Genomic DNA, 21,300 nt, shown 5'->3' with positions numbered 1-21,300 from the left:
TTTCTTTACGAATTTTTCTATTTCAAGCCCATTGCTTGATGCATGGAATGCCCCACGAACTCAGACATACCGGCATTTAGAATCGAGACAAGTTTTATTACGAGTACTGACCCAAACTTGTGTATATATACACACTCCCGTCTTAATTGTTTTCATGAAAATTTTATAACACAGACGGGTAAGTTCGAACTGACCCATGGGTCACATTTTTTCTTTCACTTTGCGTATCCCCCATTCTTTCCAAGCCCCTTGCTAGGTGCATGGAATGCCCCAAAAAGCATCCCTTTTAAGACACCTTTCTAATCTCCACAAGTTCGTTTTAAAATCGTCTACTATAGTCGACAAACTTATATATATAATTAACATTTTCACCCGTTTTGGACTTTCTCACGTATGTTTTGTACTGCAGACGGGTAAAAATGTTAATTATAATATAAGAATGTCGAACTCGAGATGGTGCACAACTTCAATTGTCACAAGCCGGTATTTTAGACACCTTTCTAATCTCGACAAGTTCGTTTTAAAATCATCTACTATAGTCGACAAACTTATACATATAATTAACATTTTCACCCGTTTTGGACTTTCTCACGTATGTTTTGTACTGCAGACGGGTAAAAATGTTAATTATAATATAAGAATGTCGAACCAGAGATGGTGCACAATGTCACAAGCCGGTATACCCATTCGGGTGGATTTGATTTCTCACTTCAACATCGAAGAGTGCACAGGTAAAAATGTTAATATTGCCCGCATAGTTAATACAGCACTTATGTAACCAGGAGAAGGGTACCTCAAAGAAAACGTTGACAACTAACTCTGGTGGGCATTGCCTTTTAAATGTATTCACATACAGAGAGAAACACAAACACACACTCAGAAATACAGATGCACATACACTTAAAATAAATACACAAAAACATAAAAGGAACACACACACACACACACACACACACAAACACACAGGCGCACGCACGCACACAATTATCATACATGGTGTGACACCTAGAGGTAATGCGTCCGCGTAGGAAGCGACAGAATCTGAGTGCGCTGGTTCGAATCACAGCTCAGCCGGCGATATTTTCTCCCCCTCCACTAGACCCTGAGTGGTGGTCTGGACGCTAGTCAGAGGGATGAGACGATAAACCGAGGTCCCGTGTGCAGCATGCACTAAGCGCACGTAGCAGAACCTACGGCAACAAAAGGGTTTCTCCTGGTAAAATTCTGGAGAAAAATGCACTTCGATAGGAAAAACAAAAAAAAATGAACGAAAAAAAAGAAAAAAAAGGGGGTGGCGCTGTAGTGTAGCGACGCGCTCTCCCTGGTCAGAGGAGCCCAAATTTCACACAGAGAAATCTGTTGTAACAAAAAGAGAAATACAACACAATACAAAACAAAACAATACAATATATACACACAAACATGCAGCCCCATCCACCCCCATACATACACAAATAGTCACAAACACATATACACTTACTCACACAGAAAAACACACGAACATGCAGTCTCCCCAATCCATACCCCCACCCACCCACCCCCGACACACACACACAACACACACTTACGGCACTGAAAGGTGTTACCACCAGTGCGTGTTTTAACACACTGTGTGTCAGCAGTACAATGGGTGAAGTTGGAACCTGGACATGTCTGTCCCACTTTGGTTTCTGTCAACACGTCAACATGGACATATTACCCATCTGTACCGCCACTGAACCAGGAAGATCTGTGTTAACCACCTTGAAATATAGAATTGATGACTTCGTCAGTTACCCTAACTTTCAATGGCCTTTCTCAATGTTAGAAGAATGAAGAATGTAATGTGTTTGCGAGCGTGAGTGTGAGTTTGAGTGTTTGTGTGTGTGTGTGTGTGTGTGTCCGTGTGCTTATGTGTGTGTGTGTGTGTGTGTGTGTGTGTGTGTGTGAATTTGTGTACTTACTACAGGTGTTTGATTCACACGCAGCAGTGGTAACACATTCGTTGTCACCATCACAGTTCACATTGCTACCAGCAGAGATTCCTGAAAAAAAACACAGAGAACAGCATACTGTTGCTGACGGATAAATCATTGCTTCATTTAGTTAATACAGCACTTATGTAACCAGGTGAAGAGTACCTCAAAGAAAACGTTGACAACTAACTCTAGTGGGCATTGCCTTTTAAATGTATTCACACATAGAGAGAAACACAAATACACACTCAGAAATACAGATGCACATACACTTAAAATAAATACACATCAACCTAAAAGGAACACACACACACACACACAAACATACACAAAAACACAAAAATACAGACAAACACACACGAGCGCGAACGCACACACACGCACGCAATTATCATATATGGTGTGACGGCCTAGAGGTAACGCGTCTGCCTAGGAAGCGAGAGAATCTGAGTGCGCTGGTTCGAATCACAGCTCAGCCGACGATATTTTCTCCCCCTCCACTAGACCTTGAGTGGTGGTCTGGACGCTTGTCATTCTGATGAGACGATAAACCGAGGTCCCGTGTGCAGCATGCACTAAGCGCACGTAGCAGAACCTACGGCAAGAAAGGGGTTTTTCCTGGCAAAATTCTGTAGAAAAATCAACTTCTATAGAAAGAACAAATAAAACTGCACGGAGCAAAAAAAAAAAGGAAAAAAAAGAGGGGTGGGGGGCGTGGAGGGGGGTGGGGGTGGCGCTGTAGTGTAGCGACGCGCTCTCCCTGGTGAGAGCAGACCGAATTTCACACAGAGAAATCTGTTGTAACAAAAAGAGAAATACAATACAATACAATACAATACAATACAAAACAATACAATGCAATACATACACACAAACACGCAGCCCCATCCGCCCCCATACATACACAAATACTCACAAACACATATACACTTACTCACACAGAAAAACACACGAACATGCAGTCTCCCCAATCCATACCCCCACCCACCCACCCCCGACACACACACACACTTGCACACACACACACAACACACACTTACGGCACTGAAAGGTGTTACCGCCAGTGCGTGTTTTAACACACTGTGTGTCAGCAGTACAATGGGTGAAGTTGGAACCTGGACATGTCTGTCCCACTTTGGTTTCTGTCAACACGTCAACATGGACATATTACCCATCTGTACCGCCACTGAACCAGGAAGATCTGTGTTAACCACCTTGAAATATAGAATTGATGACTTCGTCAGTTACCCTAACTTTCAATGGCCTTTCTCAATGTTAGAAGAAGGAAGAATGTAATGTGTTTGTGAGTGTGAGTGTGAGTGTGAGTTTGAGTGTGAGTGTTTGTGTGTATGTGTGTGTGTCCGTGTCTTTGTGTGTGTGCGTGTGTATGTGTGTCAATTTGTGTACTTACTACAGGTGTTTGATTCACACGCAGCAGTGGTAACACATTCATTGTCACCATCACAGTTCACATTGCTACCAGCAGAGATTCCTGAAAAAACACAGAGAACAGGTTACTAGAGCTGAGGGAAAAATCATTACTTCATTTAGTTAATACAGCACTTATGTAACCAGGCGAAGGGTACCTCAAAGAAAACGTTGACAACTAACTCTGGTGGGCATTGCCTTTTAAACGCGTCCGCCTAGGAAGCGAGAGAATCTGAGTGCGCTTGTTCGAATCACAGCTCAGCCGGCGATATTTTCTCCCTCTCCACTAGACCTTGAGTGGTGGTCTGGGTGCTAGTCATTCGGATGAGACGATAAACTGAGGTCCCGTGTGCAGCATGCACTAAGCGCACGTAGCAGAACCTACGGCAACAAAAGGGTTTTTCATGGCAAAATTCTGTAGAAAAATCCACTTCGATAGGAAGAACAAATAAAACTGCACGCAGGAAAAAAAAAAGTGGGGGGGGGGGGGGGGGGTCGGCGCTGTAGTGTAGTGACGCGCTCTCCATGTGGAGAGCAGACCGAATTTCACACAGAGAAATCTGTTGTAACGAAAAGAGAAATACAATCCAATACAATACAAAACAACACAATACAATACATACACACAAACACGCAGCCCCATCCGCCCCCATACATACACAAATACTCACAAATACATGTACACTTACTCACACAGAAAAAGACACGAACATGCAGTCTCCCCAATCCATACCCCCCCTCTCCCACAACCCCCTCCCCCCCCCCAACACACACACACTTGCACACACACACACAACACACACTTACGGCACTGAAAGGTGTTACCGCCAGTGCGTGTTTTAACACACTGTGTGTCAGCAGTACAATGGGTGAAGTTGGAACCTGGACATGTCTGTCCCACTTTGGTTTCTGTCAACACGTCAACATGGACATATTACCCATGTGTACCGCCACTAAACCAGGAAGATCTGTGTTAACCACCTTGAAATATAGAATTGATGACTTCGTCAGTTACCCTAACTTTCAATGGCCTTTCTCAATGTTAGAAGAATGAAGAATGTAATGTGTTTGTGAGTGTGAGTGTGAGTTTGAGTGTGAGTGTTTGTGTGTATGTGTGTGTTTGTGTGTGTGTGTGTGTGTGTGTGTGAATTTGTGTACTTACTACAGGTGTTTGATTCACACGCAGCAGTGGTAACACATTCGTTGTCACCATCACAGTTCACACTGCTACCAGCAGAGATTCCTGAAAAAACACAGACAAAAGCATACTGTTGCTGATGGATAAATCATTGCTTCATTTAGTTAATACAGCACTTATGTAACCAGGCGAAGGGTACCTCAAGGAAAACGATGACAACTAACTCTGGTGGCCATTGCCTTTTAAATGTATTCACATATAGAGAGAAACACAAACACACACTCAGAAATACAGATGCACATACACTTAAAATAAATACACATAAACATAAAAGGAACACACACACACACACACACACACACACAGACAAACACACAGGCACGCGCACGCACACACACGCACACAATTATCATACATGGTGTGACAGCCAAGAGGTAATGCGTCCGCCTAGGAAGCGAGAGAATCTGAGTGCGCTGGTTCGAATCACAGCTCAGCCGGCGATATTTTCTCCCCCTCCACTAGACCCTGAGTGGTGGCCTGGACGCTTGTCACAGGGATGAGACGATAAACCGAGGTCCCGTGTGCAGCATGCACTAAGCGCACGTAGCAGAACCTACGGCAACAAAAGGGTTTCTTCTGGCAAAATTCTGGAGAAAAATCCACTTCGATAGGAAAAACAAATAAAACTGCATGAAAAAAAAAATGAAAAAAAAGGGGGGTGGCGCTGTAGTGTAGCGACGCGCTCTCCCTGGTCAGAGGAGCCCGAATTTCACACAGAGAAATTTGTTGTAACGAAAAGAGAAATACAACACAATACAAAACAAAACAATACAATACATACACACAAACACGCAGCCCCATCCGCCCCCATACATACACAAATACTCACCAACATATATACACTTACTCACACAGAAAAACACACGAACATACAGTCTCCCCAATCCATACCCCCCCCACCCCCACCCCCCGACACACACACACACTCACACACACACACACAACAAATACACACACTTACGGCACTGAAAGGTGTTACTACCAGTGCGTGTTTTAACACACTGTGTGTCAGCAGTACAATGGGTGAAGTTGGAACTTGGACATGTCTGTCCCACTTTGGTTTCTGTCAACACGTCAACATGGACATATTACCCATGTGTACCGCCACTAAACCAGGAAGATCTGTGTTAACAACCTTGAAATATAGAATTGATGACTTCGTCAGTTACCCTAACTTTCAATGGCCTTTCTCAATGTTAGAAGAATGAAGAATGTAATATGTTTGTGAGTGTGAGTGTCAGTTTGAGTGTGAGTGTTTGTGTGTGTGTGTGTCTGTGTGTGTGTCTGTCTGTGTGTGTGTGTGTGTGTGTGTGAATTTGTGTACTTACTACAGGTGTTTGATTCACACGCAGCAGTGGTAACACATTCGTTGTCACCATCACAGTTCACATTGCTACCAGCAGAGATTCCTGAAAAAACACAGAGAACAGCATACTGTTGCTGACGGATAAATCATTGCTTCATTTAGTTAATACAGCACTTATGTAACCAGGTGAAGGGTACCTCAAAGAAAACGTTGACAACTAACTCTAGTGGGCATTGCCTTTTAAATGTATTCACACATAGAGAGAAACACAAACACACACTCTGAAATACAGATGCACATACACTTAAAATAAATACACATCAACCTAAAAGGAACACACACACACACAAACACATACATACACAAAAACACAAAAATACAGACAAACACACACGAGCGCAAACGCACACACACACACGCAATTATCATATATGGTGTGACGGCCTAGAGGTAACGCGTCTGCCTAGGAAGCGAGAGAATCTGAGTGCGCTGGTTCGAATCACAGCTCAGCCGACGATATTTTCTCCCACTCCACTAGACCTTGAGTGGTGGTCTGGACGCTTGTCATTCTGATGAGACGATAAACCGAGGTCCCGTGTGCAGCATGCACTAAGCGCACGTAGCAGAACCTATAGCAAGAAAGGGGTTTTTCCTGGCAAAATTCTGTAGAAAAATCAACTTCTATAGAAAGAACAAATAAAACTGCACAGAGCAAAAAAAAAAAAAAGGAAAAAAAAGAGGGGTGGGTGGGGGTGGCGCTGTAGTGTAGCGACGCGCTCTCCCTGGGGAGAGCAGACCGAATTTCACACAGAGAAATCTGTTGTAACAAAAAGAGAAATACAATACAATACAATACAAAACAATACAATGCAATACATACACACAAACACGCAGCCCCATCCGCCCCCATACATACACAAATACTCACAAACACATATACACTTACTCACACAGAAAAACACACGAACATGCAGTCTCCCCAATCCATACCCCCACCCACCCACCCCCGACACACACACACACTTGCACACACACACACAACACACACTTACGGCACTGAAAGGTGTTACCGCCAGTGCGTGTTTTAACACACTGTGTGTCAGCAGTACAATGGGTGAAGTTGGAACCTGGACATGTCTGTCCCACTTTGGTTTCTGTCAACACGTCAACATGGACATATTACCCATCTGTACCGCCACTGAACCAGGAAGATCTGTGTTAACCACCTTGAAATATAGAATTGATGACTTCGTCAGTTACCCTAACTTTCAATGGCCTTTCTCAATGTTAGAAGAATGAAGAATGTAATGTGTTTGCGAGTGTGAGTGTGAGTTTGAGTGTGAGTGTTTGTGTGTGTGTGTGTGTGTCCGTGTGTTTATGTGTGTGTGTGTGTGTGTGTGTGTGTATGTGTGAATTTGTATACTTACTACAGGTGTTTGATTCACACGCAGCAGTGGTAACACATTCGTTGTCACCATCACAGTTCACATTGCTACCAGCAGAGATTCCTGAAAAAACACAGAGAACAGCATACTGTTGCTGACGGATAAATCATTGCTTCATTTAGTTAATACAGCACTTGGGTAACCAGGTGAAGGGTACCTCAAAGAAAACGTTGACAACTAACTCTAGTGGGCATTGCCTTTTAAATGTATTCACACATAGAGAGAAACACAAACACACACTCTGAAATACAGATGCACATACACTTAAAATAAATACACATCAACCTAAAAGGAACACACACACACACACACACAAACACATACATACACAAAAACACAAAAATACAGACAAACACACACGAGCGCGAACGCACACACACACACGCAATTATCATATATGGTGTGACGGCCTAGAGGTAACGCGTCCGCCTAGGAAGCGAGAGAATCTGAGTGCGCTGGTTCGAATCACAGCTCAGCCGACGATATTTTCTCCCCCTCCACTAGACCTTGAGTGGTGGTCTGGACGCTTGTCATTCTGATGAGACGATAAACCGAGGTCCCGTGTGCAGCATGCACTAAGCGCATGTAGCAGAACCTACGGCAAGAAAGGGGTTTTTCCTGGCAAAATTCTGTAGAAAAATCAACTTCTATAGAAAGAACAAATAAAACTGCACGGAGACAAAAAAAAAGGAAAAAAAAGAGGGGTGGGGGGCGTGGAGGGGGGTGGGGGGTGGGGGTGGCGCTGTAGTGTAGCGACGCGCTCTCCCTGGTGAGAGCAGACCGAATTTCACACAGAGAAATCTGTTGTAACAAAAAGAGAAATACAATACAATACAATACAAAACAATACAATGCAATACATACACACAAACACGCAGCCCCATCCGCCCCCATACATACACAAATACTCACAAACACATATACACTTACTCACACAGAAAAACACACGAACATGCAGTCTCCCAATCCATACCCCCACCCACCCACCCCCGACACACACACACACTTGCACACACACACACACTTACGGCACTGAAAGGTGTTACCGCCAGTGCGTGTTTTAACACACTGTGTGTCAGCAGTACAATGGGTGAAGTTGGAACCTGGACATGTCTGTCCCACTTTGGTTTCTGTCAACACGTCAACATGGACATATTACCCATCTGTACCGCTACTGAACCAGGAAGATCTGTGTTAACCACCTTGAAATATAGAATTGATGACTTCGTCAGTTACCCTAACTTTCAATGCCCTTTCTCAATGTTAGAAGAATGAAGAATGTAATGTGTTTGTGAGTGTCAGTGTGACTTTGAGTGCGATTGTGTGTGTGTGTCCGTGTGTTTATGTGTGTGTGTGTGTGTGTGTGAATTTGTGTACTTACTACAGGTGTTTGATTCACACGCAGCAGTGGTAACACATTCGTTGTCACCTTCACAGTTCACATTGCCACCAGCAGAGATTCCTGAAAAAAACACAGAGAAAAGCATACTGTTGCTGATGGATAAATCATTGCTTCATTTAGTTAATACAGCACTTATGTAACCAGGCGAAGGGTACCTCAAGGAAAACGATGACAACTAACTCTGGTGGCCATTGCCTTTTAAATGTATTCACACATAGAGAGAAACACAAACACACACTGAGAAATACAGATGCATATACACTTAAAATAAATACACATAAACATAAAAGGAACACACACACACACACACACACACACACACACACACAAACACACAGGCGCACGCACGCACACACACGCACACAATTATGATACATGGTGTGACACCTAGAGGCAATGCGTCCGCGTAGGAAGCGACAGAATCTGAGTGCACTGGTTCGAATCACAGCTCAGCCGGCGATATTTTCTCCCCCTCCACTAGACCCTGAGTGGTGGTCTGGACGCTAGTCAGAGGGATGAGACGATAAACCAAGGTCCCGTGTGCAGCATGCACTAAGCGCACGTAGCAGAACCTACGGCAACAAAAGGGTTTCTCCTGGCAAAATTCTGGAGAAAAATGCACTTCGATAGGAAAAACAAATAAAACTGAACGAAAAAAAAAGAAAAAAAAGGGGGTGGCGCTGTAGTGTAGCGACGCGCTCTCCCTGGTCAGAGGAGCCCGAATTTCACACAGAGAAATCTGTTGTAACAAAAAGAGAAATACAACACAATACAAAACAAAACAATACAATACATACACACAAACACGCAGCCCCATCCACCCCCATACATACACAAATAGTCACAAACACATATACACTTACTCACAACACACACTTACGGCACTGAAAGGTGTTACCACCAGTGCGTGTTTTAACACACTGTGTGTCAGCAGTACAATGGGTGAAGTTGGAACCTGGACATGTCTGTCCCACTTTGGTTTCTGTCAACACGTCAACATGGACATATTACCCATCTGTACCGCCACTGAACCAGGAAGATCTGTGTTAACCACCTTTACCCTAACTTTCAATGGCCTTTCTCAATGTTAGAAGAATGAAGAATGTAATGTGTTTGTGAGTTTGAGTGTGAGTGTTTGTGTGTGTGTTTATGTGTGTGTGTGTGTGTGTGTGTCTGTGTGTGAATTTGTGTACTTACTACAGGTGTTTGATTCACACGCAGCAGTGGTAACACATTCGTTGTCACCATCACAGTTCACATTGCTACCAGCAGAGATTCCTGAAAAAAACACAGAGAACAGGATACTGTTGCTGAGGGATAAATCTTTACTTCATTTAGTGGCAATATTAACATTTTTACCCGTGCACTCTTCGGTGTCGAAGTCAGAAATCAAATCTACCCAAATGGGTATACCGGCTGGTGACAAAGTTGTGCACCATCTCTGGTTCGACATTCTTATATTATAATTAACATTTTTACCCGTCTGCAGTACAAACCATACGTGAGAAAGTCCAAAACGGATGAAAATGTTAATTATATATATAAGTTTGTCGAATATAGTTGAGGATTTTAAAACGAACTTGTCGAGATTAGAAAGGTGTCTAAAATACCCGGGCTTGTTACGAAGTTGTGCACCATCTCTAGTTCGACATTCTTATATTATAATTAACATTTTTACCCGTCTGCAGTACAAACCATACGTGAGAAAGTCCAAAACGGGTGAAAATGTTAATTATATATATAAGTTTGTCGACTATAGTAGACGATTTTAAAACGAACTTGTGGAGATTAGAAAGGTGTCTAAAAAGGGATGCTTTTTGGGGCATTCCATGCACCTAGCAAGGGGCTTGGAAAGAATGGGGGATACGCAAAGTGAAAGAAAAAATGTGACCCATGGGTCAGTTCGAACTTACCCGTCTGTGGTACAAAACATACATGAAAACGATTAAGACGGGAGTGTGTATATATACACATGTTTGGGTCAGTACTCGTAATGAAACTTGTCTCGATTCTAAACGCCGGTATGTCCGAGTTCGTGGGGCATTCCATGCATCAAGCAATGGGCTTGAAATAGAAAAATTCGTAAAGAAATCAGGACTGCTTGTCGCTATCATATCTCCAGGAGCGGACATGCACGAATGGGACGTATAAGGCAGTTCGATCGAAAGCGGTCAGTGAACGCGATCGCCAGGTTATCTTAAGTGAAGACAGAATGAACTGTACCATGCTTCGTGAGAGGATGAAAACAGAGTGGGGGACGAGACAATAGGTTCTGATCCTAACATGAACATGACTGAAAGTAATAAAACAGCTTACATGAAACACTCACGAGTGTGCGATGTCAGAAGAGTGACGGCAGTCTCCTGTGGTGGGTCCGTTTTTTTCGGCCTGTTTCGTTGTACGTCCTTGCTGTATCGGTTCCGACAGCACTGACCGGGTACACGTGGAAACCGCACACCATTCCCTGTATTGCAGTGCTCAAATGCGTTGCACAGAGGACTTCACATTAAAAAATGAGCGGGACTGATGGAACTGAGCTTCCTTAACAACGTGCTGTGCAGAAAAGTCACATACCGAAATAGGAAAGTGCATTTTAACGGCCGAGTCAGTGTCCGTGCTGAACTTAACCGTTTCAATTGGACAGCTGGATGTCCCTTTCTCGTCAGTGATGCTTTGGCCGGCTGTGAATGTTCAAGTCAGCGATTTCACGTGTGTGTGTGTGTGTGTGTGCCGGTGTGTGTGTGTGTGTGTGTGCCGGTGTGTGTGTGTGTGTGTGTGTTGAGAACTTCATTCCGTGATTGTCCGTGGTGTGTGTTAGACAACTTGTTTCCTCGACAGCACGCGTCACATACGTGTGTGCTGTGTCCAGGTTCAGGGATTGTGTGTGTAGGCACTGACACCTTACTTCATTTCGTGGTTTGGTGCGCCACGAAATGAAGTCAGTTGTCAGTGCCTACACACACAATCCCGGAACCAGAAGTTGTCAACCCTACACACATTATCACGGAATGAACTTGTGAGTGTACACTGGCTCGCACAACATCATAAGTCACGGAATGAAGTCAGCCTGAGCCCCGGCAACTATACGGACACACTGGCAAACACGGAATGAACCTGTCACTGTACACTGCCAGACACATGTTGAAGGAATGTTGTGATTGTACATGCACGACCTGTCCTGTCTGTCGAAGTGGATGTGCACGAAGGGGACGTAGGAAAGGGGTTACTGTGCACTGACAATCTTATGCTTGAAGTGAAGACGACGGAATGAACTGCACCGTGTTTCAGCGGGAGGATGAAAAGAAGAGTGGAGGACTAGACAACTGATGGGTTCTGAACGTAACATGAACAACTGTGTGCGTACAGAAAGAATGGCCATCTGTGGAGCTAAATATTTTATGTCTCGCCCTCATTTCTCCACGGAAGGCCAGGAGCGCACTGACATGCAACACAGGACACAGCACACACGTATGCCGGTGACGCGTGCTGTCGAGGAAACAAGCTGTCTAACACACACCACGGACAATCACGAAATGAAGTTCTCAACACACACACACACACACACACACACACACACCGGCACACACACACACACACACACATGTGAAATCGCTGACTTGAACATTCACAGCCGGCCAAAGCATCACTGACAAGAAAGGGACGTGCAGCTGTCCAATTGAAATGGTTAAGTTCAGCACGGACACTGACTCGGCCGTTAAAATGCACTTTCCTATTTCGGTTAGTGACTTTTCTGCACAGCACGTTGTTAAGGAAGGTCAGTTCCACCAGTCCCGCTCATTTTTTAATGTGAAGTCCTCTGTGCAACGCATTTGAGCACTGTAATACAGGGAATGGTGTGCGGTTTCCACGTGTACCTGGTCAGTGCTGTCAGAACCGAGCAAGGACGTACAACGAAACAGGCCGAAAAGAACGGACCCACCACAGGAGACTGCCGTCACTCTTTTGACGTCGCACACACGCGACGGTGTTTCATGCAAGCTGTTTTATTATTTTCAGTCATGTTCATGTTAGGATCACAACCTATTGTCTCGTCCCCCACTCTGTTTTCATCCTCTCGCGAAGCATGGTACAGTTCATTCCGTCTTCACTTTAAATAACCTGGCGATCGCGTACACTGACCGCTTTCGATCGAACTGCCTTATACGTCCCGTTCGTGCATGTCCGCTCCTGGAGATATGACAGTGACAAGCAGTCCTGATTTCTTTACGAATTTTTCTATTTCAAGCCCATTGCTTGATGCATGGAATGCCCCACGAACTCAGACATACCGGCATTTAGAATCGAGACAAGTTTTATTACGAGTACTGACCCAAACTTGTGTATATATACACACTCCCGTCTTAATTGTTTTCATGTATGTTTTATAACACAGACGGGTAAGTTCGAACTGACCCATGGGTCACATTTTTTCTTTCACTTTGCGTATCCCCCATTCTTTCCAAGCCCCTTGCTAGGTGCATGGAATGCCCCAAAAAGCATCCCTTTTAAGACACCTTTCTAATCTCCACAAGTTCGTTTTAAAATCGTCTACTATAGTCGACAAACTTATATATATAATTAACATTTTCACCCGTTTTGGACTTTCTCACGTATGGTTTGTACTGCAGACGGGTAAAAATGTTAATTATAATATAAGAATGTCGAACTCGAGATGGTGCACAACTTCAATTGTCACAAGCCGGTATTTTAGACACCTTTCTAATCTCGACAAGTTCGTTTTAAAATCGTCTACTATAGTCGACAAACTTATACATATAATTAACATTTTCACCCGTTTTGGACTTTCTCACGTATGTTTTGTACTGCAGACGGGTAAAAATGTTAATTATAATATAAGAATGTCGAACCAGAGATGGTGCACAATGTCACAAGCCGGTATACCCATTCGGGTGGATTTGATTTCTCACTTCAACATCGAAGAGTGCACAGGTAAAAATGTTAATATTGCCCATTTAGTTAATACAGCACTTATGTAACCAGGAGAAGGGTACCTCAAAGAAAACGTTGACAACTAACTCTGGTGGGCATTGCCTTTTAAATGTATTCACATATAGAGAGAAACACAAACACACACTCAGAAATACAGATGCACATACACTTAAAATAAATACACATAAACATAAAAGGAACACACACAAACACACACATACAAACACACAGGCGCACGCACGCACATACACGCACACAATTATCATACATGGTGTGACACCTAGAGGTAATGCGTCCGCGTAGGAAGCGACAGAATCTGAGTGCGCTGGTTCGAATCACAGCTCAGCCGGCGATATTTTCTCCCCCTCCACTAGACCCTGAGTGGTGGTCTGGACGCTAGTCAGAGGGATGAGACGATAAACCGAGGTTCCGTGTGCAGCATGCACTAAGCAGACGTAGCAGAACCTACGGCAACAAAAGGGTTTCTCCTGGCAAAATTCTGGAGAAAAATACACTTCGATAGGAAAAACAAAAAAAAATGAACGAAAAAAAAGAAAAAAAAGGGGGTGGCGCTGTAGTGTAGCGACGCGCTCTCCCTGGTCAGAGGAGCCCGAATTTCACACAGAGAAATCTGTTGTAACAAAAAGAGAAATACAACACAATACAAAACAAAACAATACATACACACAAACATGCAGCCCCATCCACCCCCATACATACACAAATAGTCACAAACACATATACACTTACTCACACAGAAAAACACACGAACATGCAGTCACCCCAATCCATACCCCCACCCACCCACCCCCGACACACACACACAACACACACTTACGGCACTGAAAGGTGTTACCACCAGTGCGTGTTTTAACACACTGTGTGTCAGCAGTACAATGGGTGAAGTTGGAACCTGGACATGTCTGTCCCACTTTGGTTTCTGTCAACACGTCAACATGGACATATTACCCATCTGTACTGCCACTGAACCAGGAAGATCTGTGTTAACCACCTTGAAATATAGAATTGATGACTTCGTCAGTTACCCTAACTTTCAATGGCCTTTCTCAATGTTAGAAGAATGAAGAATGTAATGTGTTTGCGAGTGTGAGTGTGAGTTTGAGTGTTTGTGTGTGTGTGTGTGTGTGTGTCCGTGTGCTTATGTGTGTGTGTGTGTGTGTGTGAATTTGTGTACTTACTACAGGTGTTTGATTCACACGCAGCAGTGGTAACACATTCGTTGTCACCATCACAGTTCACATTGCTACCAGCAGAGATTCCTGAAAAAACACAGAGAACAGCATACTGTTGCTGACGGATAAATCATTGCTTCATTTAGTTAATACAGCACTTATGTAACCAGGTGAAGGGTACCTCAAAGAAAACGTTGACAACTAACTCTAGTGGGCATTGCCTTTTAAATGTATTCACACATAGAGAGAAACACAAATACACACTCAGAAATACAGATGCACATACACTTAAAATAAATACACATCAACCTAAAAGGAACACACACACACACAAACACATACATACACAAAAACACAAAAATACAGACAAACACACACGAGCGCGAACGCACACACACGCACGCAATTATCATATATGGTGTGACGGCCTAGAGGTAACGCGTCTGCCTAGGAAGCGAGAGAATCTGAGTGCGCTGGTTCGAATCACAGCTCAGCCGACGATATTTTCTCCCCCTCCACTAGACCTTGAGTGGTGGTCTGGACGCTTGTCATTCTGATGAGACGATAAACCGAGGTCCCGTGTGCAGCATGCACTAAGCGCACGTAGCAGAACCTACGGCAAGAAAGGGGTTTTTCCTGGCAAAATTCTGTAGAAAAATCAACTTCTATAGAAAGAACAAATAAAACTGCACAGAGCAAAAAAAAAAGGAAAAAAAAGAGGGGTGGGGGGCGTGGAGGGGGGTGGTGGGTGGGGGTGGCGCTGTAGTGTAGCGACGCGCTCTCCCTGGGGAGAGCAGACCGAATTTCACACAGAGAAATCTGTTGTAACAAAAAGAGAAATACAATACAATACAATACAAAACAATACAATGCAATACATACACACAAACACGCAGCCCCATCCGCCCCCATACATACACAAATACTCACAAACACATATACACTTACTCACACAGAAAAACACACGAACATGCAGTCTCCCCAATCCATACCCCCACCCACCCAACCCCGACACACACACACACTTGCACACACACACACAACACACACTTACGGCACTGAAAGGTGTTACCGCCAGTGCGTGTTTTAACACACTGTGTGTCAGCAGTACAATGGGTGAAGTTGGAACCTGGACATGTCTGTCCCACTTTGGTTTCTGTCAACACGTCAACATGGACATATTACCCATCTGTACCGCCACTGAACCAGGAAGATCTGTGTTAACCACCTTGAAATATAGAATTGATGACTTCGTCAGTTACCCTAACTTTCAATGGCCTTTCTCAATGTTAGAAGAATGAAGAATGTGTTTGTGAGTGTCAGTGTGAGTTTGAGTGTGAGTGTTTGTGTGTATGTGTGTGTGTCCATGTGTTTGTGTGTATGTGTGTGTGTGTGTGTGTGTGTGTGTGTGAATTTGTGTACTTACTACAGGTGTTTGATTCACACGCAGCAGTGGTAACACATTCGTTGTCACCATCACAGTTCACATTGCTACCAGCAGAGATTCCTGAAAAAACACAGAGAACAGGTTACTAGTGCTGAGGGAAAAATCATTACTTCATTTAGTTAATACAGCACTTATGTAACCAGGCGAAGGGTACCTCAAAGAAAACGTTGACAACTAACTCTGGTGGGCATTGCCTTTTAAACGCGTCCGCCTAGGAAGCGAGAGAATCTGAGTGCGCTGGTTCGAATCACAGCTCAGCCGGCGATATTTTCTCCCCCTCCACTAGACCTTGAGTGGTGGTCTGGGTGCTAGTCATTCGGATGAGACGATAAACCGAGGTCCCATGTGTAGCATGCACTAAGCGCACGTAGCAGAAACTACGGCAACAAAAGGGTTTTTCCTGGCAAAATTCTGTAAAAAAAATCCACTTCGATAGGAAAAACAAATAAAACTGCACGAAAAAAAAGAAGAAAAAAAAGGGGGGTGGCGCTGTAGTGTAGCGACGCGCTCTCCCTGGTGAGAGCAGCCCGAATTTCACACAGAGAAATCTGTTGTAACAAAAAGAGAAATACAATACAATACAAAACAATACAATGCAATACATACACACAAACACGCAGCCCCATCCGCCCCCATACATACACAAATACTCACAAACACATATACACTTACACAGAAAAACACACGAACATGCAATCTCCCCAATCCATACCCCGACACACACACACACTTGCACACACAACACACACTTACGGCACTGAAAGGTGTTACCGCCAGTGCGTGTTTGAACACACTGTGTGTCAGCAGTACAATGGGTGAAGTTGGAACCTGGACATGTCTGTCCCACTTTGGTTTCTGTCAACACGTCAACATGGACATATTACCCATCTGCACCGCCACTGAACCCGGAAGATCTGTGTTAACCACCCTGAAATATAGAATTGATGACTTCGTCAGTTACCCTAACTTTCAATGGCCTTTCACAATGTTAGAAGAATGAAGAATGTAATGTTTGTGTGAGTGTGAGTGTGTGTGTGCGTGTGAGTGTTTGTGTGTGTGTGTGTGTGCGTGTGCGTGTATTTCTGTGTGTGTGTGTGTGTGTGTGTGTGTGCGTATATGTGTGTTTGTGTGTGTGTGTGTGTGTGTGAATTTGTGTACTTACTACAGGTGTTTGATTCACACGCAGCAGTGGTAACACATTCGTTGTCACCATCACAGTTCACATTGCTACCAGCAGAGATTCCTGAAAAAAAACACAGAGAACAGCATACTGTTGCTGAGGGATAAATCATTGCTTCATTTAGTTAATACAGCACTTATGTAACCAGAAGGGTACCTCAAAGAAAACGTTGAGTGCTAACTCTGGTGGGCATTGCCTTTTAAACGCGTCCGCCTAGGAAGCGAGAGAATCTGAGTGCGCTGGTTCGAATCACAGCTCAGCCGGCGATATTTTCTCCCCCTCCACTAGACCTTGAGTGGTGGTCTGGGTGCTAGTCATTCGGATGAGACGATAAACCGAGGTCCCATGTGTAGCATGCACTAAGCGCACGTAGCAGAAAGTACGGTAACAAAAGGGTTTTTCCTGGCAAAATTCTGTAAAAAAAATCCACTTCGATAGGAAAAACAAATAAAACTGCACGAAAAAAAAGAAGAAAAAAAAGGGGGGTGGCGCTGTAGTGTAGCGACGCGCTCTCCCTGGTGAGAGCAGCCCGAATTTCACACAGAGAAATCTGTTGTAACAAAAAGAGAAATACAATACAATACAAAACAATACAATGCAATACATACACACAAACACGCAGCCCCATCCGCCCCCATACATACACAAATACTCACAAACACATATACACTTACACAGAAAAACACACGAACATGCAATCTCCCCAATCCATACCCCGACACACACACACACTTGCACACACAACACACACTTACGGCACTGAAAGGTGTTACCGCCAGTGCGTGTTTGAACACACTGTGTGTCAGCAGTACAATGGGTGAAGTTGGAACCTGGACATGTCTGTCCCACTTTGGTTTCTGTCAACACGTCAACATGGACATATTACCCATCTGCACCGCCACTGAACCCGGAAGATCTGTGTTAACCACCCTGAAATATAGAATTGATGACTTCGTCAGTTACCCTAACTTTCAATGGCCTTTCACAATGTTAGAAGAATGAAGAATGTAATGTTTGTGTGAGTGTGAGTGTGTGTGTGCGTGTGAGTGTTTGTGTGTGTGTGTGTGCGTGTGCGTGTATTTCTGTGTGTGTGTGTGTGTGTGTGTGTGTGCGTGCGTATATGTGTGTTTGTGTGTGTGTGTGTGTGTGTGAATTTGTGTACTTACTACAGGTGTTTGATTCACACGCAGCAGTGGTAACACATTCGTTGTCACCATCACAGTTCACATTGCTACCAGCAGAGATTCCTGAAAAAAAACACAGAGAACAGCATACTGTTGCTGAGGGATAAATCATTGCTTCATTTAGTTAATACAGCACTTATGTAACCAGAAGGGTACCTCAAAGAAAACGTTGAGTGCTAACTCTGGTGGGCATTGCCTTTTAAACGCGTCCGCCTAGGAAGCGAGAGAATCTGAGTGCGCTGGTTCGAATCACAGCTCAGCCGGCGATATTTTCTCCCCCTCCACTAGACCTTGAGTGGTGGTCTGGGTGCTAGTCATTCGGATGAGACGATAAACCGAGGTCCCATGTGTAGCATGCACTAAGCGCACGTAGCAGAAACTACGGCAACAAAAGGGTTTTTCCTGGCAAAATTCTGTAAAAAAAATCCACTTCGATAGGAAAAACAAATAAAACTGCACGCAGGAAAAAAAAAAAAAAAGGCGGGGGGTGTGGGGGGGGGTCGGCGCTGTAGTGTAGTGACGCGCTCTCCCTGTGGAGAGCAGCCCAAATTTCACACAGAGAAATCTGTTGTAACAAAAAGAGAAATACAATCCAATACAAAACAATACAATACAATACATACACACAAACACGCAGCCCCATCCGCCCCCATACATACACAAATACTCACAAATACATGTACACTTACTCACACAGAAAAAGACACGAACATGCAGTCTCCCCAATCCATACCCCCCCCCCCCTCCCCCGACACACAGACACACCCTCACACACACACAGAACACACACACACACTTACGGCACTGAAAGATGTTACTGCCAGTGCGTGTTTTAACACACTCTGTGTCAGCAGTACAATGGGTGAAGTTGGAACCTGGACATGTCTGTCCCACTTTGGTTTCTGTCAACACGTCAACATGGACATATTATTTACTTGTACAGTCACTGCATTTGGAACGGAAAGGTAAAGAGTAGTGTTTATCATTGTGGATTGTAGTGTACCCTAAATTTATAGAGCTTTTAATAATTATATGAAGCATAGGTGTCCTTTATAATAATGTGCTTACATCAGCTTGATTATCTCATTGAACTTGTTCTAACTTTACCTGTGGCAGTTATCTCAACTTTAATAATTTGGTGTTGTTGTAAGCAAAGATCACAATGACTGATAGTCTTATATGTGACGAAATGGATTCATGTGCTTGATAGCACGCTATGTGTGTCCTTAGGCTCAAGACTGCTGTAGAGCGTGTGTCCAGCTTAACATTCATGCTCAATTACAACAAAAACAAGAGAGGCAAGGCCTTCAAGATTCACTTGTGATGCACTTTAAAAAAAGATCCAAGCTTTTTATGTATTGAGTATAATTTCAAAATGTAATGTTTAAGATGAGAAAGATCAGTTTAAAGCAAATTAACTCCCCTAGCATTACAGAGTAATTTCCCTTTTTTACTATCTGCACCAAAACGTTTGCAAAATAAATAAAACTTCCATGCTTAGCAAAAGAAGTTCCTGTTTGAACAAAAAATAATAATAATGACTGCTCTAGCTGTTGGGTCAGAATATCAGATCAAAGTGCCAAGTTTAGAGAATACAAAAAATATAACAGTAAATGCAGTTTGCATATAATTAGGCTTCATTCTTTATTTTTTGTGCCCATCCCCGAGGCGCAATATTGTTTTAAACAAGATGACTGGAAAGAACTGAATTTTTCCTATTTTTATGCCAAATTTGGTGTCAACTGACAAAGTAGTTGCAGAGAAAATGTCAAGTTTACCACGGACACACAGACACACACACAGAGACAACCGAACACCGGGTTAAAACATACTCACTTTGTTTACACAAGTGAGTAAAAAAAAAAAAAATTAAAAAAAAAAGCAAAAAAAAAAAGCATCCACTCATCCAATCCATTTCCAAGGTGGAGGGAGAGGGGTGTTTGTATCTGCCTGTCTGTCTGTGTCTGTGATTCTGTCTGTGTTGTGTGTGTGTGTGTGTTTGTGCGTGTGTTCTCATGTATGTGTGCGTGTGTTTGTGTGCGCGTGCGTGCGTGCGTGCGTGTGTGTGTGTGTGTGTGTGTGTGTGTACTCACTACAGGTGTTGGATTCACACACAGCAGTGGTCACACACTGGTTGCTGCCATCAGAACAGTCCAGACTACCACCAGCAGGGATTTCTGAAAGAGAGAACAGTCTACAGTAACTGGCGTCATAATTCATCACATGATTCATTTGATATGGTAACCTAAGAAACTGGATGGAAGTGGACCGCAAAGTAAATGTTGACAACTTACACTGGTAGGCAATGCCTTTTAAAAGTAATCATTCACACACACACACACACACACACACACACACACATACACCCACACACACACACACACGGAGGATGAGGGAGTGACGACCACATTGATGAGGGAGGATGAGGGAGGGAGGACCATATTGATGAGGATGAGGGAGGGGGGACCACACTGATGAGGGAGGATGAGGGAGGGAGAACCACATTGATGAGGGAAGATGAGGGAGGGAAGGACCACACTGATGAGGGAGGATGAGGGATGGGGGACCACAGTGATGAGGGAGGATGAGGGAGGACCATATTGATGAGGGAG

The 21,300-nt window shown here is 43.8% G+C and overlaps 1 protein-coding gene across 1 annotated transcript in view; it reads right to left on the bottom strand.

Moving 5' to 3' along the window:
- LOC143287839 (uncharacterized) overlaps positions 1 to 21,300 on the bottom strand; it is a 127,366-nt gene that overhangs the window by 38,188 nt on the left and 67,878 nt on the right. The window contains exons 12-24 of the mRNA XM_076596078.1: positions 20,782 to 20,865; positions 19,489 to 19,590; positions 18,671 to 18,751; positions 17,487 to 17,567; positions 16,304 to 16,384; positions 14,884 to 14,964; positions 9,932 to 10,012; positions 8,714 to 8,794; positions 7,315 to 7,395; positions 5,910 to 5,990; positions 4,546 to 4,626; positions 3,367 to 3,447; positions 1,944 to 2,024 (exon numbers count right to left, since the gene is read on the bottom strand). Of these exons, the coding sequence (XP_076452193.1) occupies positions 1,944 to 2,024; positions 3,367 to 3,447; positions 4,546 to 4,626; positions 5,910 to 5,990; positions 7,315 to 7,395; positions 8,714 to 8,794; positions 9,932 to 10,012; positions 14,884 to 14,964; positions 16,304 to 16,384; positions 17,487 to 17,567; positions 18,671 to 18,751; positions 19,489 to 19,590; positions 20,782 to 20,865 (1,077 nt within the window). The remainder of the gene's footprint in view (positions 1 to 1,943; positions 2,025 to 3,366; positions 3,448 to 4,545; positions 4,627 to 5,909; positions 5,991 to 7,314; positions 7,396 to 8,713; positions 8,795 to 9,931; positions 10,013 to 14,883; positions 14,965 to 16,303; positions 16,385 to 17,486; positions 17,568 to 18,670; positions 18,752 to 19,488; positions 19,591 to 20,781; positions 20,866 to 21,300) is intronic.

Source organism: Babylonia areolata, chromosome 12, assembly GCF_041734735.1.
Source record: "Babylonia areolata isolate BAREFJ2019XMU chromosome 12, ASM4173473v1, whole genome shotgun sequence".
Lineage (NCBI taxonomy): Eukaryota > Metazoa > Mollusca > Gastropoda > Neogastropoda > Buccinidae > Babylonia > Babylonia areolata.
This window is presented reverse-complemented; position numbering and strand designations above follow the sequence as displayed.